The sequence below is a fragment of the Clavelina lepadiformis genome, chromosome 9, assembly GCF_947623445.1.
Source record: "Clavelina lepadiformis chromosome 9, kaClaLepa1.1, whole genome shotgun sequence".
In the NCBI taxonomy this organism is placed as follows: Eukaryota; Metazoa; Chordata; class Ascidiacea; order Aplousobranchia; family Clavelinidae; genus Clavelina; species Clavelina lepadiformis.
The window spans coordinates 2,971,152-2,988,775 of record NC_135248.1 but is presented as its reverse complement, the minus strand read 5'-3'; the positions used below and the strand labels follow the sequence as shown (position 1 = coordinate 2,988,775).

The 17,624-nt window shown below is 35.8% G+C and overlaps 3 protein-coding genes across 4 annotated transcripts; 1 reads left to right on the top strand and 2 right to left on the bottom strand.

Annotated features, from left to right (window-relative positions):
- Window positions 1-7,290: 7,290 nt before the first annotated feature.
- Window positions 7,291-8,769, bottom strand: LOC143470824 (palmitoyl-protein thioesterase ABHD10, mitochondrial-like). The gene is made up of 3 exons (XM_076969105.1): window positions 8,617-8,769; window positions 8,355-8,484; window positions 7,291-8,145 (listed from the first exon to the last, which is right to left on the bottom strand). The coding sequence occupies exons 1-3, from the start codon at window positions 8,760-8,762 to the stop codon at window positions 7,669-7,671; spliced, it is 753 nt and encodes a 250-aa protein (XP_076825220.1). The 5' UTR covers window positions 8,763-8,769; the 3' UTR covers window positions 7,291-7,668.
- Window positions 8,770-8,775: 6 nt separating this feature from the next.
- On the bottom strand, window positions 8,776-12,299 carry LOC143470823 (galactosylgalactosylxylosylprotein 3-beta-glucuronosyltransferase I-like). Its single transcript, XM_076969104.1, has one exon. The coding sequence runs from the start codon at window positions 11,183-11,185 to the stop codon at window positions 10,184-10,186; it is 1,002 nt and encodes a 333-aa protein (XP_076825219.1). The 5' UTR covers window positions 11,186-12,299; the 3' UTR covers window positions 8,776-10,183.
- Window positions 12,300-14,835: 2,536 nt separating this feature from the next.
- LOC143471212 (sperm flagellar protein 1-like) lies at window positions 14,836-17,510 on the top strand. Of its 2 annotated transcripts, none has more exons than XM_076969612.1 (6): window positions 14,836-15,014; window positions 15,091-15,202; window positions 15,313-15,457; window positions 15,618-15,672; window positions 15,935-16,056; window positions 16,797-17,510. In XM_076969612.1, the coding sequence occupies exons 1-6, from the start codon at window positions 14,900-14,902 to the stop codon at window positions 16,926-16,928; spliced, it is 681 nt and encodes a 226-aa protein (XP_076825727.1). In that variant the 5' UTR covers window positions 14,836-14,899; the 3' UTR covers window positions 16,929-17,510. The 2 variants fall into 2 exon arrangements, with proteins under 2 accessions (XP_076825727.1, XP_076825726.1); XM_076969611.1 differs by having other exon boundaries at window positions 15,872-16,056.
- The last annotated feature ends 114 nt before the right edge of the window (window positions 17,511-17,624 follow it).

Below are 17,624 nucleotides of genomic sequence, written 5' to 3'. Positions count from 1 at the left end.
TGTTTCACGTCTTTTCCTATGAATAAACAATACTCCTATGATTGTTGATGTGAAAATGGATTTACGTTACATTTTTTGTCAAAGAAAACCGATTTAGATTGAAAAAACATAATTTCTCTAACCTAAGAATTTCATTTGAAAGGTAAGCGACTGCTTGACCACGGTCGTACATTGTGAGCTGTTATGTTATCGGCGATTAATTTAACCTCAGATCGGTGGCAGTAAACTAAGTCTGAAAAGAAACAAGTGCGAATGCGTTTCCTTTCCTAATTGCTTTGCTTTGATCAATTGTAAACAAGCGGTAGTTAGAAGAAAATAGTCCCCAGCAGGCTTTCGACAACAATAAGATTGATGGTCATCGCAACAGTTACATGCATCATCGACGGTAACAATAGTATGGCATTATACTGAACTGGTGAGTTTGCTCGTATATTTGTGCTGTAATGAGCCGGTCGTCCCGCTGTGAAATTCAATTCTCGTTAAGCGGAACAATGGAAGCCAGTTACCAGAACAAAAAGGAAAGAGTTAATTCCGAGGACTATCTAGCGCAAGACAGAGGCCCACTTCGACAACAGATGGCTGTTTTTACGGTGATCTTATGGCGAAATTTACGCACAAAAGAAAAAATCAACGGCGTAAAAGAATTTTTGGCGAGTCAACGGCTGTAACATGCTGGTCGCGTGCCCGCCTTTGAGATTAGTTAAATCAACAAGTCCAAGTAAGCTGCTTATAAGTTCGCAACTGTCTTTTATATTTACCGTTGACAATTGCGATTTTTAAACTACCTGCTATTTCAAGTGGATTTTACAAAATTGTTTAATAAATTTCTATCTAATGTTTGAAAAAATTTATAAATTTGAAAAATGCAATAATTTGAATACTGTACTTGTGAATTGAAAATCGATGACACTGTGTTCGGCGTTCATGCAGTTGGTTGAAAAAAAAACAGTAATTCCCAAGGTTATAAATTTGTTTATGTTAAGAGCATTTTATAAAAGCACTTAACCTGTGCGAATTAGGTCAGTAACCTACGAAAACATTTCGTGAATATGAATAATATTGTTTCAATTGCGTCAAATAGACCTTTCGACAGTCAATTATGATCTAAAATATGAATAAAGACATCTTGGTGAACATTTCGTCCCAGCAGAATTCACCGGGAGACAGTAGAATTTGAACGCGATTCCCTGATGGCAAACAGGCTAATAATTTGCAGGCCTGGGCGGTGTAAAGTTACACTTAGAACCTGTTTCAAAGTTTCTCTATTTGGAAACATGTTTCCGACGGCGGCAATTTGCTATATCTCTATTAGCGTCTTGGGATTTTAATCGAAAGGTAAAGTTTGAGTAAGTTGACATCCTCCAAATTAATGCCCATTGGGGAGCTTCTGGCAGCATCATTTCGTTTGTTTTAGTCCAGGAAAGACCTGTTAACGCGGATGCACTGTTTATTAAAGTAAATTTTTCGGGAAGCGTCTGATGAAATAAATTTCCCGTTTGCGTTTTCCATTTCATCGAAATTTTTGAAAGGTGATTTGTGATGACCGCTTTTTAATCTTTTTTATTGCTAGAAATTCCTTATAGCAGTTTTTAATTTGTACGCCTTGGAAAAAATTAATTTAAAACAAAATATTTTTTAAAATGAAACATTTAACGCCAAGTATTATGCTAACACTTTAATAGCTTTCTGCTCCGAATAAGCCTTTAAAAATTTTTACTTATAATGTGAACTTCAAGGAGCGCAAGAACTCAAAAAACAACCATTTGTTTAAATGGGAATCGAACTACAAAAGTGACATATGCCAACTAAAATTCGAGCCATAGGCATAAATACAGACGATTTTTACCAAGTGCACGACCTACTGATACAAACGATGTGATTTCATCAGATTTAAGTCAGCGTATAACCAACAATACAGCAAAGAAATACTAACACGTGGCGTAGTAACAATAATAATCAGTAAAGGAAGCCGCGCTATAAGCGAATGCTAATCGGCTTAAACGCGCGAATAATCCCGCTTTGTACGCCGTTTATTTACAAACAAAGCAGCATTGAGAGAAAGAAATTTTCGACACTTGCCCCCCACCAGCAGTTTCACACCAGTGGTCAGGTTTGCCGGAGCCTAGCCTTACGAGGACTTGTCACTGTACAATAACCAACACGGTAAGCTATTTGTGCGTGATCAAACGATCGCGACGTGTAGCGGTACCAAATTAAAAGCACCCGTTATGAAAAATATTCCATGATGTCATCGGCAAGGAAGTTTCCAAGGGCGATTGTCATGAATCTGGGCAGTCGGGCGTGACCGTAGATGTCAAAATAATAAAACAGTAGGACATGAAAAAATAGAAAGTCTGTCAGATTAAAGCCGAACACGAGTTAAATGGATGCCATATAAATAGAGCGTCTGGCCGACGTAGAGGTTTATCTTATGATTTGAAAGCAACTCGTACACATTCGCAGACACCAACACAGCTATCTCGCTATAACAGCACAACAGGGCGTCAAGAAATTAGATTTCTACAAATTCCTGAAATTATTTGATCCTGGTAAAATAAAATCCCCGGAAATGTAACGTTCGATGGGAAAAGGTTTCTAGGGAAAAACTACAGGCATGAAGATTTGTCAAAAACAAACATGAAAAGTATGTCGGACGAACGACAAAGGAAAACAATTAAAAATGAAACATGCAAGGGGTAATGTTGAAAGGCAGGTGACCCGTTTTCGATTTCATTTTGCTGTAAATCAGGCAGAAAACGAAAAATTGAAAACAGATTACCCAGCGTAGTAGCATGTTTCAAAATTCTTCCCCCGACGCTGTCGATATTATCCATCTATAATTAATGTCATCGCTTGTGGCCCGATAAAGGCCCATATGCCGTGGAACGAACGAAACTACACAACAAGATATGCCGCAGCACTGACTTACGACCCTCAAAGAGAATGGTCGAGTAGAACGGACAAATAGGCGGAATTCGTCTGCGTAAAATTGAGCCGTTCCGTGAGAGATTTGTGGTTCATTGTTTTAACATACGACAGCCGAGATTTGCTAATCTGATTTCATAACATTTCCAAAAAGACATTCAAAGGAATTAGGCTAACACATCCTTAAAATGCCGCAAATGCAAACTGACTTCTTTAAGCACTGGAATAGCCGTTATCTAAAACGAGGGATTTTTTAAAGTCGCACGGTTTCAACTGAAACATGTCGTACACACATATGTCCCTTTCATTACCCTCGTTCAATGTTCGAACGTTTTCTTTGCTTGGTGAGATCGAAGTACACGGACAAATGATTGCTATCGTAGCGAAGACAGAGACAATCATCTTACAAGTCTTGTCAATCAAAACGCTTGGATTTCCTGCGATTAAAATTTAAAGAAATAGAGATCTATGCCTACACCAGGCGTCTCGGTTCTTCGCAAAGCCCTTAGCTCTAGGCGTAATATTGCCTAAACCATGTATATTGTATAATATGGGAATCAAGCTTGATTGAGTGTGATACTGTTGAAATGTATGGTTGTGTTGTGTGTTATCAGTTTTAGGTCGATTTATTTCTGATCGTAACAATCGTTTTCCTATGATTATAATATCCGATTATTAACTTAGATTAAAGTTTACTGTAATAGTATTACACGAAAAGTCGGTTGTATGAACAAACACTTTTTTTCACAAACAACACAGCTTCTAAGATTATGAACGAATTGTGAGACGGGGTCAATTGCTATAAAGAAAACAACAAGTCAGATGTCGCAGTCTCTGTTTCACATCATAAGCCACAGGAAGAAGCCTAAAAACGCGTTTTTTCGACGTCGTTCTGAACTCCAAAACCAGATTAATTCGGTCGAGCTCTGAATAAACATATCGAGCAAACACGAGCCAATCTGTTGCAACCGAGGCGTACTGATTAATCTAAGATTACCTAATACACAAGCAAATCCTGATTTATGTTTGTATGCTCAAGGTCTTACTGCTTGTTATGCAATATATTCAAATATTTTTGTTAGTCATTGAATCTGACAAAGGTTCGTGAGGTCTGTTAGTCGCCAGACACATGTAAAAGCAGATGTATGCTCTTTTAAAAGCATGTTGCTGTTATCACAAGACCCAGACATAATGTTATACACGTTAGTTATACACATACTCACTGCTCGCACGTATCGTCCACCATTCTTCATGTCGCTGCGATTTTTGGCCAGCTCAACTCAAGATTGCCGTTGGTGGTCAGTTTCCTTTAGCGCCATCTACTGTATGTTCATTGTCTCGACTCTTCCAGGTCATCAAAGCAATTGCATCACAACACATGCTCAATAAGTCCTCGTGCTCTTAAAGTCGACGGTTCTTCAAAATTTATTTTATACGTTACCATGTTATTGTCCATACACCAATTGTTATAATTAGATATAATTCTGCGCTCAAAGGTGGGCAGTACCGAATTACTGTACCGCGGTATTTTTTCGGTACCGATACCGTCGGTACTTTTGAAAACAGTACCGAATTACTTTAATCAAGAACTTTCAATCGGTCGGTCACATGATTATTTCAAAAATTCAACAAGTATGTTTTCAAAAATACATGTTAATTAATTTTAGTATTTGTTGTTCTTTTTTAATCTAGAAATGTCAAGTAAAATTGCAAGCGATTAACGTCACACATGTCTTGACTTGAAGTAACTTCTATCGGGGGCTTAATAGCGGTAAACATTGCATTTGCAGCAGCAACTTTTACACAAAATATACCGGTACTGAGTACCAAACTACTTTCTTAATAGTACCGAATACCGGAACCGTCGGTACATGTTTTGCCAAAAACCGGTAACCTTACTGACAGTACTGCTAAAGTACCGACTGCCCAACTTTAGCTGCACTAAACAATACCTTCTTCACTGAAAAATCAATGCAACCCAAACAATTTGTACAACACCGAATGTCAACCTTTATCTACTGTCTTTGACCAAATTCAAATGTATCAGGTAACAGTTACCTGGTAACTACTGCTGCTGGTAGCTTACCGATGCGGTACCTAAGCTAAAACGTTTTTAACACCCCAGTCTTTTCCGTCTTTCATTTGGTAAAAAATGTGCTTTTGCAAGCACCTACATCCCTTCTATTCAAAAGTGCTGTAATTTATAGGAAAGAAAACTTTACAGCAAACCTAAGTTCATAAAAGTTGGGCAAACCAACGTTTTGGTAGCCTATATTCGATAGCCTATAGCAGGGCTTCCCAAACTGGGGGTCGCGTAACGAACTTCAGGGGTCGCAGAGCGTATACCAATTTTACACGAAGTACAAAATACAATCAAAACAAAATATCGTTCCAGCCTAATCAACATTGAAACCGCCTTAAGACAAGCATTAACAGATATTGAGCCACGGCTGGACTTGCTTTGTAGCAGAAAGCAGTCGCACCAATCACACTGAATAAATGTGTGTGCTTTTTTGTTTCCAGTAGCCTACATATGTGTAAAGTAGTAAGTAGGCTTTGAGTACTGGTTGCTTAAATTCAGTCTTTGCATCTCAATAAATGTCACTAATGACTAATGTTTATTTCGCACTGCTAATCAATTTAAACGTGAAGGGTCGCGGAAAACTTCAGAAGTTTGAAAGGGGTCGCGAGCAAAAAAGTTTGGGAAGCCCTGGCCTATAGTATAGCTTTCCAGCTTACACTTCATGCGGCTAGGGGTAAATGACAAGTCATTTTCTGCAGATTTGTAGCCAAGTCATATTTTCTGACACAAGTCAAGTAGAAGCCAATGGTTGTTTGACTTGAATTAACCAAAGTCAGAACTCCATACAAATCAAGTTAATATCTTCAGCTTCAAATGGAAAGTTTGTTAATGTCTAACTGCCACGTTAGATAAAGCAGTTGGACATGACCGGTGCACAACGTAGCTACCTGATGCACAAAACGGGTCAAAAAGGCAACCTTTTAAGCTAAGTAATTCCCGAACAGCGATATTTGGTGCACACTCGCGCATACCGGTGAAAACTTTTTGTTGCATACTGGTGCACACCTGTCTTTGAAAATTACGGTGTCCGGTGCACAAAAGACGTACATAATTATGTTAAAATTATATTATGATACAGTTTAGTTTACTTTATCTGGTGAAATTAAAGTCTCTCTCTCTCTCTCATGTCATACTGGATATTACTGGAGACAGGTGCAACACTGGATAAATGACAGACAAATAGCATTGAGTTTTATAACCAAAGGAAAACATAGAAATCGCAAGGTCGCAATGTCGCAATGCGGAGTCATCGGCTTGTATGCTAATGCTAGCGTAATTTTGCGCATCTCTATGTACGCAACCATCGCGTACGCGTGTAAAAATTTTCAAGTTTACTGTAAATAGCCTATATCCTCGTTGCGTTATGACGTTGATTAAACATCGGTTTCTTCAAAGAATACTGAAATTACAACCGATCATAACAACGATCACTACATATGACAAAGTGCCTGATTGAGACTTTCACAAGGGGTAGATGCCTTATGTGCCCCCTCTGGCGGACGTCCATGACTTTGGGTAATTGATAAATCAGGATTTTTAAATGTCAATCACTACTGTACTCGGAACTCTGAAATTTAGCGAGTCCCACTATCGAGAAGAAATAAATCCGCCTAAGAAACATTCCCAGCTGGTGAAAGACCGACTGCTAACCATAAACGACAGCGTCAGTGTTTCTTAACGTGGGGTGCTGTGACAGGTAAATATAAAAAGATTGCCTATTTTTCTTTTTGATACGTAAACGACACTTAATGGCCGAAATAAGATGGCAGAGTATTTCTGTATTAACCAAGATCTTCTGTGTGGGGAATGTAGGTTACGGCCTTTAAAAGAAAGCCGACTTGCTTCCAAAACTTTTTTTTAGAAGCAAGTAAATGATTAGGTCGCACTACCCCATTGTACACCTGCCAAATTGTACAGTCTGGCTTGAAGGGGTTCTAGACCGTTCAAACCTGTTTAATGGGGTACTAGGATCGGAAAAGATTATTAGTCACAGATTGTTGAGTGTATCAAAGAACAATATTTTTGTGAAACTGTGCCGTTGGAATTTTACTTTTGTCTATTTTTATAAAAAGGGTAACTCGTCCCGGCGGATTACAGCACTTAGCTATTTGTATCATAGTAAATGCATTCAATTGTGGGTTATTTGTGACTATTTTAAATTTCTGAAAATTTCAAGTAAATCATTTTTGTTGCATTGGCCTATTGTCGGACTCCACACAATATAATCTATAAAACAATAGGTAAGAATATCTTGCAAATACTCTTCACAAATCTTTATCCCAAACTTTTTATAAATTTTTTATTTCATTTCAATGGAATATAATGAGCAGATAAACAAAGGTTAAAAAGGTGAGGATTTTGGCATCAACATAAAGTCGAAAGAATGTGAAAAAACTAGAAAGTGGTGAAGATAAAGATACAATTGAAAATATTTTAACATTCAATTAGATGATCCACCTTCAAACCTTGGTGGTTTGAACCACCGTCACATGCCTGGGTTCAGCGTTATGCAACAGATGAAGGCGATATAATCTGTGCAAAACTTGTGCACAGACAATGTCACAAGTTACTCTATAATTTTGCTTGCTAATCTTTTTAAAAAATGTACAACTGCATATATTTTAAAAGATTGCAATCTTTGCGGCTGCTGGCGAACTCGATTAAAGTAATGATTTTTCTCTCTGTGTAAGAGTACTGAATAGGTTATCCAACGCGGCTAGTAAGAAACCAATATCTTCAGGTTTAGACAATCTATGATCACTGTCTTTTCTTAGAGTTAGCATAATTTCATCACTTGAAGTTTGGTTTTCTTGTAAAAACTCCAAAGAAAGTTTCCAAGGAATGGCATCATCCTGCATACCGTGTATGACGTGTAACGGGCATGACAATGTTAACTGGGTATCATATTCTTCTAATCCGTCAAAAAAATTTCTAGGAACTCTCATATTTTTATCATATGATGAGGGGATGGTGAAAAAGTCAGCATCTGAGCTGGCAACTAGTTGAGTAGACCAATTCCTTGTGGTGTTCAAAAAGTAAAAAGAAGGTGCAACGCCGATCATGCCAACTATTCGATCTTGATGACGCTTAGCTATTTGCATCATCATAAATGCACCCATACTTGAGCCAACAAGAACCTGAAATTGTGGGTTATGCTGAAAGTCTGGATATATCAGATATTATTTATATTTTTCACCAATCTTAAGAATACGTGAAAACATGTGTGACAAACTACCGCAAATAATCTTTGTTTGTCACAAACTTTATTCAACTTATCAATTTCCTTAATTAATTATGGATGATATGATTATGGACAGCAACACTATTTCTCAATAACAAAACAAACCTGAGGCCCTTCGGTTGTAAGTTCAAAAACATCAAACGCATCATCAATCCAGTTTTTTATTGAACTTAATGGACCATCCGAGGAACCAGTTCCATGGAAATCAAATCGTACAAATGAATGATCATTTGATCTGGAAATTGCATATTGATAGGATTGGATATTACCAAATGCAGCCGATCCCTATAGCACTATAAGTATTGCACATCTTTGTTCTTAAAACAATCTAGTAATATTATTGATGGTCCTATTGTGCTGCACTCACTTACACCAGTTTTCAAGAGCCAATGCCTTCTGACCGTTCATATTCGACATAAAACCAGGCAGAAACATCACACCTGGAGATTTCTTACCAGTTACTTTGGAATATGCCAAAGCTGGTTTTGAGTTTCGTGCAAGCCGTCTTAGCATTTTTATATACAACCTAAAGAGCAGCAAAGCATTAATCTTTAATTGGTTGTAATTGTACAGGAAATTTAAGTTTACTAGCTAAGTAATTTGTTAACAGCCGAGCCGTGTTATTTTTAACAGAATTGATGCCTACTTAAATGAAATCTACAGGCTGATTATTACCATTGTTGGGTTATCAATACAAAAGATATTAACTGACAAGCAACCAAGGGCAGTGCACTACATCCAAGTTAAGACAGCACAATTTACAATTAGCTAAAGAAGTGGCAACACCTAATCACAACATACATTGGAACAATAAAAGCATCATTTTGCATAAGCAGGGATAGCAGATATATAAAGTATAAAATAGCAGTGGTGAAAATATTGTTCAGTACAGCCACGCAGCAAAGTAGTAACACACAGTAGGCACAGAATTTCCTAGCAAAATACAATCAGACACATCTTAATATTCCCCAAAACTACATTATTTTTACACAACTGAAATAGTATTGGACATATTGCTTTACATTAGATTTCAAACAAACTGACAATGATAAAATGAAGGTATTGGCATTGCACTGATATGTCCAGGATTTTCTTCAAATGTGAGTTGTCAAAGAAGGTAGGCAACATTGTGCAACTGTATCAGATAATACTCCTTGGGAGAGTGATCGTATATATATGATCTTATTAAACTTGACTAATGTATTGTAAAGTACTACCAGTACCACACAATCATGGTTGTACCAAAATCAATGATTTTAGCAATATGGTAATAATATATTAAGATAAATCACATTCGACCACCAATACTAAAATATGGCAACCAATAAGGTCCTAACAAAAAGTAGCTACAAACAGAAACAGGAGCAAACTGCAGAATAACACATATTGATGCACTAATAGTTTTATGTAACAGCAAGCACAAATGCAACTAATTTAAAAAAGATAAGCAGGATTAGCAAATAAAGAAAGCAAATTTAAGCTTCTGATTAATATTCATTGTAAAATATCATGTGTTACACAAAACCAATTATTACTGAGCATGTCAGCAATGGCAAGTGACCGCTGCTGTGTAAGTAAACTTTTGCAAAGTTTTCCTTTACATTAATTACAGTGGCAGTTGTCTCATTCATGCCTTTCCTTGCACAGAACATTCAAAACACGACATATTGTGTGATGTTAAACATGCAACAATATACTGTACATCTTGACATACTTGTAACACTGTTGTCTTAGCGCCATAGCTACGTGGTACACGCTTTGAAGACATTGCACCAAAAATTGATTTATTTTAAGCCTAAAAATATTTGACACATAAGAATATTGAATGTACAGATGATGCAAAGACATAAAAATACAAGTGAAACACGGAACAAAAAATTTTACCTCAATTTAAATGTAAATATTTTCTATTTTGAAATAAATAAATGAACTTTTTAAACTTCAATGTCAGGATTAGAAGGATTGCCCATACTAATAAGTTTGGCTTCTTGTTTCAATGTAGCCTTTTCAGTCCTGGTATGCCATACTAATATCTCAGAGCAATCTTCCACTTTGCCTTCTACATCATCCCTCGTTAAATCTAAACTGGTTAAAAAATGTGACTCTAAGTATCCTCTAGGAACTTTGTTGGAAAATTCAGCATTTTTGTGTTGAAAAAAGAGTTTCAGGTTAACTGCAAAACCGGCCATATCTATAGGAAAAGGACGTTCTGGTTTCCAGGCCGTGTACCATGATAAAACTTTTCCACCACTGCATGACCCAGGTCCTTCAAACTTGAGGCCTCCGGTTAATCCTACAGGCCAAACAGCTGCAGTTGCAATCGTTCTCATCTCTTCAAAAAGTTTGAGCGAATACGTATTATCATCATCCATTAAATATAAAACTCCAGAAGTGCTTGGAGGTACATTTTTTCGTATCCAACTTAACCCGGCATTTCTTTGTGCAACTCCCCTTGGTAAAAGCCAGTTAGGATCGTCAGCTTTAAGCTTATAATTAGCATCAGTCTTGGAGTTTAAATGGGTGTATTGTAAGCCCGAATACTTTAAAAACTTTGTAACAAGCGGAGTTTTACGTTCTGCGTCCTCAACCACAATCCAGTGAAGATTGGGTACATGTAATAAAGTTTGAGCCAATCTTGTTAAGTCAGCCTTCTGAGTCCACCTTGTATAAGTGGGCGTAACAGCGTAAATCACAGGCAAGTCTTTGACAATGTATGCTTCAATATAATCCAACTGTGAAGGATAACGATTCTTCAAAGACTTCTTCAATTTGTTAATTCTTTTTTCAGTGTCTTTATCGTCTGAATTTTTCAGATTTGAATGCTCCACATTGCTATGAGCATCTTTTTTCAAGACAAGCAACAAGCTCCACATAGTAAAAACAAACAGGTTTGCTATAAAAAGCAACCGAAGGCTGTACACCAATTTTAGCTTCATTTTAGATAGTCTATGTACCTAATGTTTGACAAGGGAAACAATAACATCACGACTTTAGGCAAAAATGCCCATAAACTTACACTTTGAGCGTGACAACATGCACAGAATGTTTAAATCTTTGTTTGTTATTATAAGTTCGAACTCAAGCAACCTAATATTCTTTGATTGTATATTATAAATCGGGATGCAGATTAATGAGTCTCACGCGTGCAGGTGCCATATTTTCTGCTATTGCTTCTTCCTGATACAGCGAAAATAAAATCAGGTTCTGAGACTGATGAGATGATAATAATAGACCTTTTCCAGTTACTGTATGAATGGCAAGATTTTTTGATCATCTATACTTGTCATTCCACTTTCATTCTCTTTTAAATGGGAAGCGTTTAATGCATCAGATTGTAACAATTTTACTCAGGTGAGTAGGCTAGCATATAAATTCTTTTACTCAATAAAGAAAAAAATATTGAAAATATTTTGCCTAGTTCTTATTTTACAGCGGTTTGAATCCTACGCCCTTATTTATTTATTATTACTTATTATTATTTACATATTATTAGACTTATTCGATGTGATTCCTACCACACACACACAAATACCACACTAACTCTAGTCTTACACATTTTACGCATAATGTATATAGGAGTTTGCAACTTTGCATGGTGTTTGCAGGGGGGATGTAGTAATTCAGTTCGTATTTGCTTCTAGTTTATTATTTTAAACTTTGCTTGAAATGCAAAATAAAATTATATAGCTTATAATTTCCAGCACGCAAACTCTAGTCTTATACGCATTTCACATCGCATGCTTCGCTGACCATGCATCTTGAAATCATATTGAGCAAGTCCACTGCATAGGATTTAAACTGCTGTAAAATAGTAACTAGGCTAGGCAAAAATATTTTCAATACTTTTTGTATCATACCGGTATACTGTAGCTTAAAAGAAATCATATGCTACTCACGTTCGGCGCGAAATGTTTACAATGAGATGCCCAGACTGTCAGAAGGCTTGCAACTTAAAAAACATTGAAAGTGGGTCGACAAAATTCATTGTTAAGTATGGGTGATTGAAAAAATCTCGCCACCCAAAAATATGGCGGCGGTAATTCGAAAAGTGTCTTTCCGTGACCTTGACTAAGGCTCACCAGTGTCTGCCTGATTCTGTACCTGCATCAATCAAGCAGAACCTTTCTGGATGACATTGTCTGCTAGCTTCATACCTATCAAGCTGGCAGACACTTTCTGGTAGAATAAATGGGCGTACATACACATATGTAAATATTTTTTTTAACTAGATCATGGAAGCATTTAAGTGCATTAAACATGAAAAGCAGAAATTATAAATAAAATATTTTACATTATGTCAATAACTAGAAGTTTTTCTGACGTTTCGGAATAGAACTGCGGTTTAGAATTAAGAAGTAAGATCAACAATTTTTATAAAGAAAGGTAGAACCTTTTTTTCACACATTACAATATAAAAGAGTGGGTCTCTTCTTTCAAACTGTAGAAAAAATTTTCATCAATCTTGCCGGCTTATAGGTTCAAAATCACTCAAATATAACCATTTTCTCCTTCGAATTCTAAAGGGTGATAAAAAGGCTCTACCTTCTGTTTTATGGTTGCAAAATCATACTATTAAAAGTAGCAAATCTGGTTATTATTGTGCAGTTTCAAACTAAAAAATAAAACATTACTGCTTTTGTAAAGATAAAGCACATTGAAATACCTTAAAATATGTTTAATATAGTATAAGTTGGAATAGTTTATTTCATACTGTTTACTTACTATAAACTATCAGTTGTAAACGTAAAATTGTGATATCAATTAGTCAGCTTGTAGCCTTGTGGGTTTTTGAATTTTATGAATTTTACTGAGCTGAATCTAACAGCAAACAGCGTACGGTGGTTGACGACATGTTTCGTGCTTTTCTTTTCTTGTTCTTGTTAATTCTTTGAAAATAATAATTCTGACGTAGGCGAATATGCTAAAGTACTGAAGTAAAACCATGGTATTCATTTTTTGTAAATATATTCTGTTGTACTGTTATGCAGCCGTATGAATAGGTATATGAAGGCAGCGTCTAGGTTATTTCAACACCTACCAGTTCTGCATTTGGCGGATACAGAATTTGGAAAAAGCTACTTCAGTAAACGGCTAGCTGGTTACGCAATTGTTATTTTCCTACTTCGGTAGCTGACCGAAGTAGATAGACGCTTAGTTTATAGGCCACCGTTTACCGAAGTAGCCTAGGGAAATACGTTAACTGGACTGGAAAGTACGGCAGCTTTTGACGAGAAATCGTGTGTTCAAAATCGCAAATTTTGGCGTGATGGCGTGCACTTAAGCCTCACTTCTTTGTTTATTTATTATAAATTGCCATTCCAATAACCAGCTTTTCTTCATTCATTAAAAATCGTCGTGATAAGTAAAATATTTGGCATGCATGTTGATGGATCTTGTGCGTACTTTTTCACTAGGCCTAGGGGCTAACAACAAAAAAACGCTATTTTTCAACTTAAAAATTAAAAATGAAAAATAAATTTTTCCAAACTCTAAATTCGTTTATTACTAAACCCCTCAGACTCAAACTCTCACCTCCATGACCAGTAGTGGAAATTGTGACAGCTGAACGCATGACATTCATCTACTAGCATGCTGAATTTTTTATCTTCACGCCGATTTATAATAAACCATCAAAAGATTAAAGTTTTGGTATACACCGTTACACAAAAGTTAAATATTTGCATGCACAAATTCTTGTCGAAAACTGCCGTACTTTCAAGTGTGGATCATGACTAAAATACTCTAAAATTAAATTTGAACAAAAATCTAACATAAGCAGTATTCGAATCCAAAACCTCAAGCATTTTGGCCCAATCGCTATAAAACTATTACACTGCCGGGTTTATTTTTTCTTCTTGCAAAATGAGAGTAATAAATCTATTCTGTCGGTATTGCGGTTTTGCAATTTTGGTAAACGGACGCCAGAGAAATACTCACTTCAATATGTAAAAGCTAAGGCCGGACTGCAAGCTATGATTCTTTTCAGCCAGATCTTGCGTGCACCAAACAACCAAAAGTAACCGAATTATTTGACCATATCTTAGCAAACTAATTTTTTTTTTCTTTATATTTTTTTTAAAATTCCGTTGCTCATTTTGACAACAGAGTGTATCACATCACAGCGGGCAAAACTGTTGGTCTACTTAACTCCTATATGTATTTATATACTTTATTACATGAATTTTACCATTAAAGTTATTGCTATAAGCCTAACATCAAAAGCCGCTTTCAAAAGCAGCTTCAAGTTGTCTATAAACAACTCAAGTAATCCAATTGGTTCAAGCTGTCCAAGTGAACTTATTGATCGGTGGCCCAAGCAAACATGTATATATTGGAGAACCCCCGGTAGTTTTACTGAAACTTTGTCTCTAACCCTAATCCATTATATAGGGCTAAGTTGTAATCTAGCTTAATTCGTTCTGTGTGCTATTTGATTTTTACAAGTGTATAATTATGAATGCCATAATATAAAATATATGGATGTGACTGATATAATGCGCAATTAGGTTCAAAGTAGTTTTTGATACAGTCAACAATAAAACTGAGAGTAGTAATCAGTAAAACATTATTAATTTTTTCTAGCATAGTTCTATATATAAATAGATTTGTAGAATGCTGTGCTTGATGTAAAAGTAAATGACTTGTCCGAGATGGATTACGACTCTGAATTAAGCGAAGATTCGTTGCAAAGCTTGTTTGTTTGGATTGACGGCATCCCACTTTCTCGCAAAAAGAAAAATATCAGTAGAGATTTCAGTGATGGATGTGAGTGTACACCAGATACAAATCTAAAGTCATGTATATACTATATATGTTATGTGTTTTCTTATCTTCTCTGCAGTGCTTGTTGCTGAAATTATAGCACACTACTTTCCACGGTTGGTAGAGATTCATAATTATGTGTCAGCAAGTTCTATAAATCAGAAGTTAAACAATTGGGGAACGTTGAACAGGTTTGTATATTTTGTAAAACAAAAACATTTTGTTGGTGGAATATCATAAATAAACATATAAACTTCAGTTGACAGTCGTTATGCGTTTGGCTTGTTTTACTTCTAAACAGAAAAGTTTTGTCCAAGCTTCACTGCACGGTTCCAGCTGATATAATGAGAAAGATAGCAGAATGCTCCCCAGGCATCATAGAAGTCTTTTTACTGGGACTCTTGCGTAAAATTGAATCACGTTTAATGAACAACCGCCAAAGCACAGTAAGTAGCATATTTTTGATGTGCAATAGTTAATGTTCGCTAATCAATTTCCTGTAATGGCAAGAAAGGTGTACTCTAGTTACTCGGCTGTTTATTTATTTATTTACTCACTGTCAGCTGGACTTCTTGTTAAGTCTATTGTTCTGATTTTTCAATACAGCAAGGAAACACACCTGAAAGCAGACCGTACTACATTGCAAGAAGTTCAGAGAATGGTTTGTAATTTTGTTTAATATATATTACTGGCATTATAGTATTGCAGTACTTACCGTAAGTATTTATCCGCTTAATAATTAATTATTATGGGGTAAGCATTTCTGACTTCATTTACAAACTTGAAGAAAAAAATATATCATTATTACTGTATCCCAAACAGCAGCTTTGTCTTTTGAAACTAATTGTAACGTTTGCTAGTGTCCCAAGGGTTGAGGGCTGAAGCAACTGATGTAGGTACATCTATTTCATCACTCCAAACAGATTACGCTGTAAAAAATCCGATTCCTTTGGCTCAGCTTGATTTGGGTTCATTGGACAACCAGACACGTCTTATTCTTGAAGAGAAGGAACAGGCCTTGCTTGCCTCACAAGAGACAGTTCAGGTAAAGTTTCATGGTAAAGTTTTTATTAGATTTAGTAGATGTATGGATATCAAAGCTCTTGTACATTTTATCAATTGCAATGCTTCACATGACAAATTGTTGTATTTATTAGGCTTTGCTTTAATCGTGCCGTTACTTGAGTGTTGATTCTAACAGGTGCAAGCCATAATCCAGTTGATATAATTGGCGATAGATAACGGCGCTTCAAGTTAAATAGCAAATTTTGTTATTAAACAGATGGTCAAAGACATAATGTGTATATTAAAGAGCCTGTTTTATGCAACCTATAGTCTGTCCCTGAGTTTTAGGTTTGTATTTGCAATTTGTGTTATTATGGTCAACTTCATATAGTACTGGTGAATATGTACTGTAATGCAGTATTTACCCAAGATTTTGTGGTACTTATGTTCAAACGAAGTGTAAATAGAAACTGTCACTTAAGTAAGAACAATAGACCATTTTTATTTAAGTTTTATGTCAACTCTGTACATAATATTGAAATGTTCTGGACTGTGGATGACATTAATGAAACTCTTACCCAGCATAATTTTAACTTATTTTTTATATAAACTCCATAACAACTCCTCGCCAATTAAGCTAAGCAGCAATTGTCATCTTTACCTATGTACCTTTTCAGATCAATGCTTTATTTATATAATCTTGCCCAAATTTGGAACTGTTGGCCAGAATTATGTTTTAATCGATTAAGTTTTAGTGATTTTTTTCCTGTTTTGTTGCAGATATTGCAAGTGAAGATTCGTAGATTGGAGCACTTGCTGCATTTGAAAGATCTTCGTCTTCAGGATATGGAGCAACGCTTGACACGATTTGATTCTGTCTCTTCCATCCAGTCGTCAGCGCAAAGAAGATAACTGCGCAAAATTTATATCAGATTATTTTTTCTAGATGTCTATGTGTTTTTATCTTTCTAGCTGTAATTTTTTAGTAAAGTGATTGAATATACTGTGCTCAGTAATTGCAATTTTGCTATCTGTAAGCATGTTCTTTTTTAAGCAAATTTTAAGTCTATATTTTTATTTCAGATGATATTTTCTAAAATTTAATGTGTTTATGTGTGTTTTATTTTATTTTATTTTGAAATTATAATTAACTAAAAATTCAAAAGACTTAAAAATAGATGGTTAGTACACTTGCCTATTTTTTAAATATCGGTGTATCTGTGGCATTAAAGCCCTTTGCATGCATTATTTTCTGAACCGCGCATGTGGTTGTATCTTGTATCCCAATGTTCCTCCATAGCCATGTGTGATTATGATTGTCTCTTGAGTTATGTAAGACGTTCCTGACCGAAATTTCTTGCTATTTGATACATGATGCGACGATTGCGTTTGTTTTTCGGCGATAGTTGTTATAATATCAAGAAACTTGAAAAAACGCAATGTTGAATTTGCCATATACAGTAATCATGAATCAATACAAAATGACATATTCAACCGCCATCCAATATACATGCATTAAAAATTAATCGAGCTTCTTAGGATTTGTTATATTTATAAAATAGGATAGTAACATCTTTGTTTACAACAAAAAACCACAGCAGTTAAATG

Coding starts and splice junctions, on each gene's coding strand:
- LOC143470824 (XM_076969105.1), bottom strand. CDS start 8,762: ATGCTAAGACGGCTTGCACGAAACTCAAAACCAGCTTTGGCATATTCC. Junction 8,485..8,616: donor GCTCTTGAAAACTGGTGTAA/GTGAGTGCAGCA, acceptor TGCAATTTCCAG/ATCAAATGATCATTCATTTG. Junction 8,146..8,354: donor TTACAACCGAAGGGCCTCAG/GTTTGTTTTGTT, acceptor CCACAATTTCAG/GTTCTTGTTGGCTCAAGTAT.
- LOC143470823 (XM_076969104.1), bottom strand. CDS start 11,185: ATGAAGCTAAAATTGGTGTACAGCCTTCGGTTGCTTTTTATAGCAAAC.
- LOC143471212 (XM_076969611.1), top strand. CDS start 14,900: ATGGATTACGACTCTGAATTAAGCGAAGATTCGTTGCAAAGCTTGTTT. Junction 15,203..15,312: donor AATTGGGGAACGTTGAACAG/GTTTGTATATTT, acceptor ACTTCTAAACAG/AAAAGTTTTGTCCAAGCTTC. Junction 16,057..16,796: donor CCTCACAAGAGACAGTTCAG/GTAAAGTTTCAT, acceptor GTTTTGTTGCAG/ATATTGCAAGTGAAGATTCG.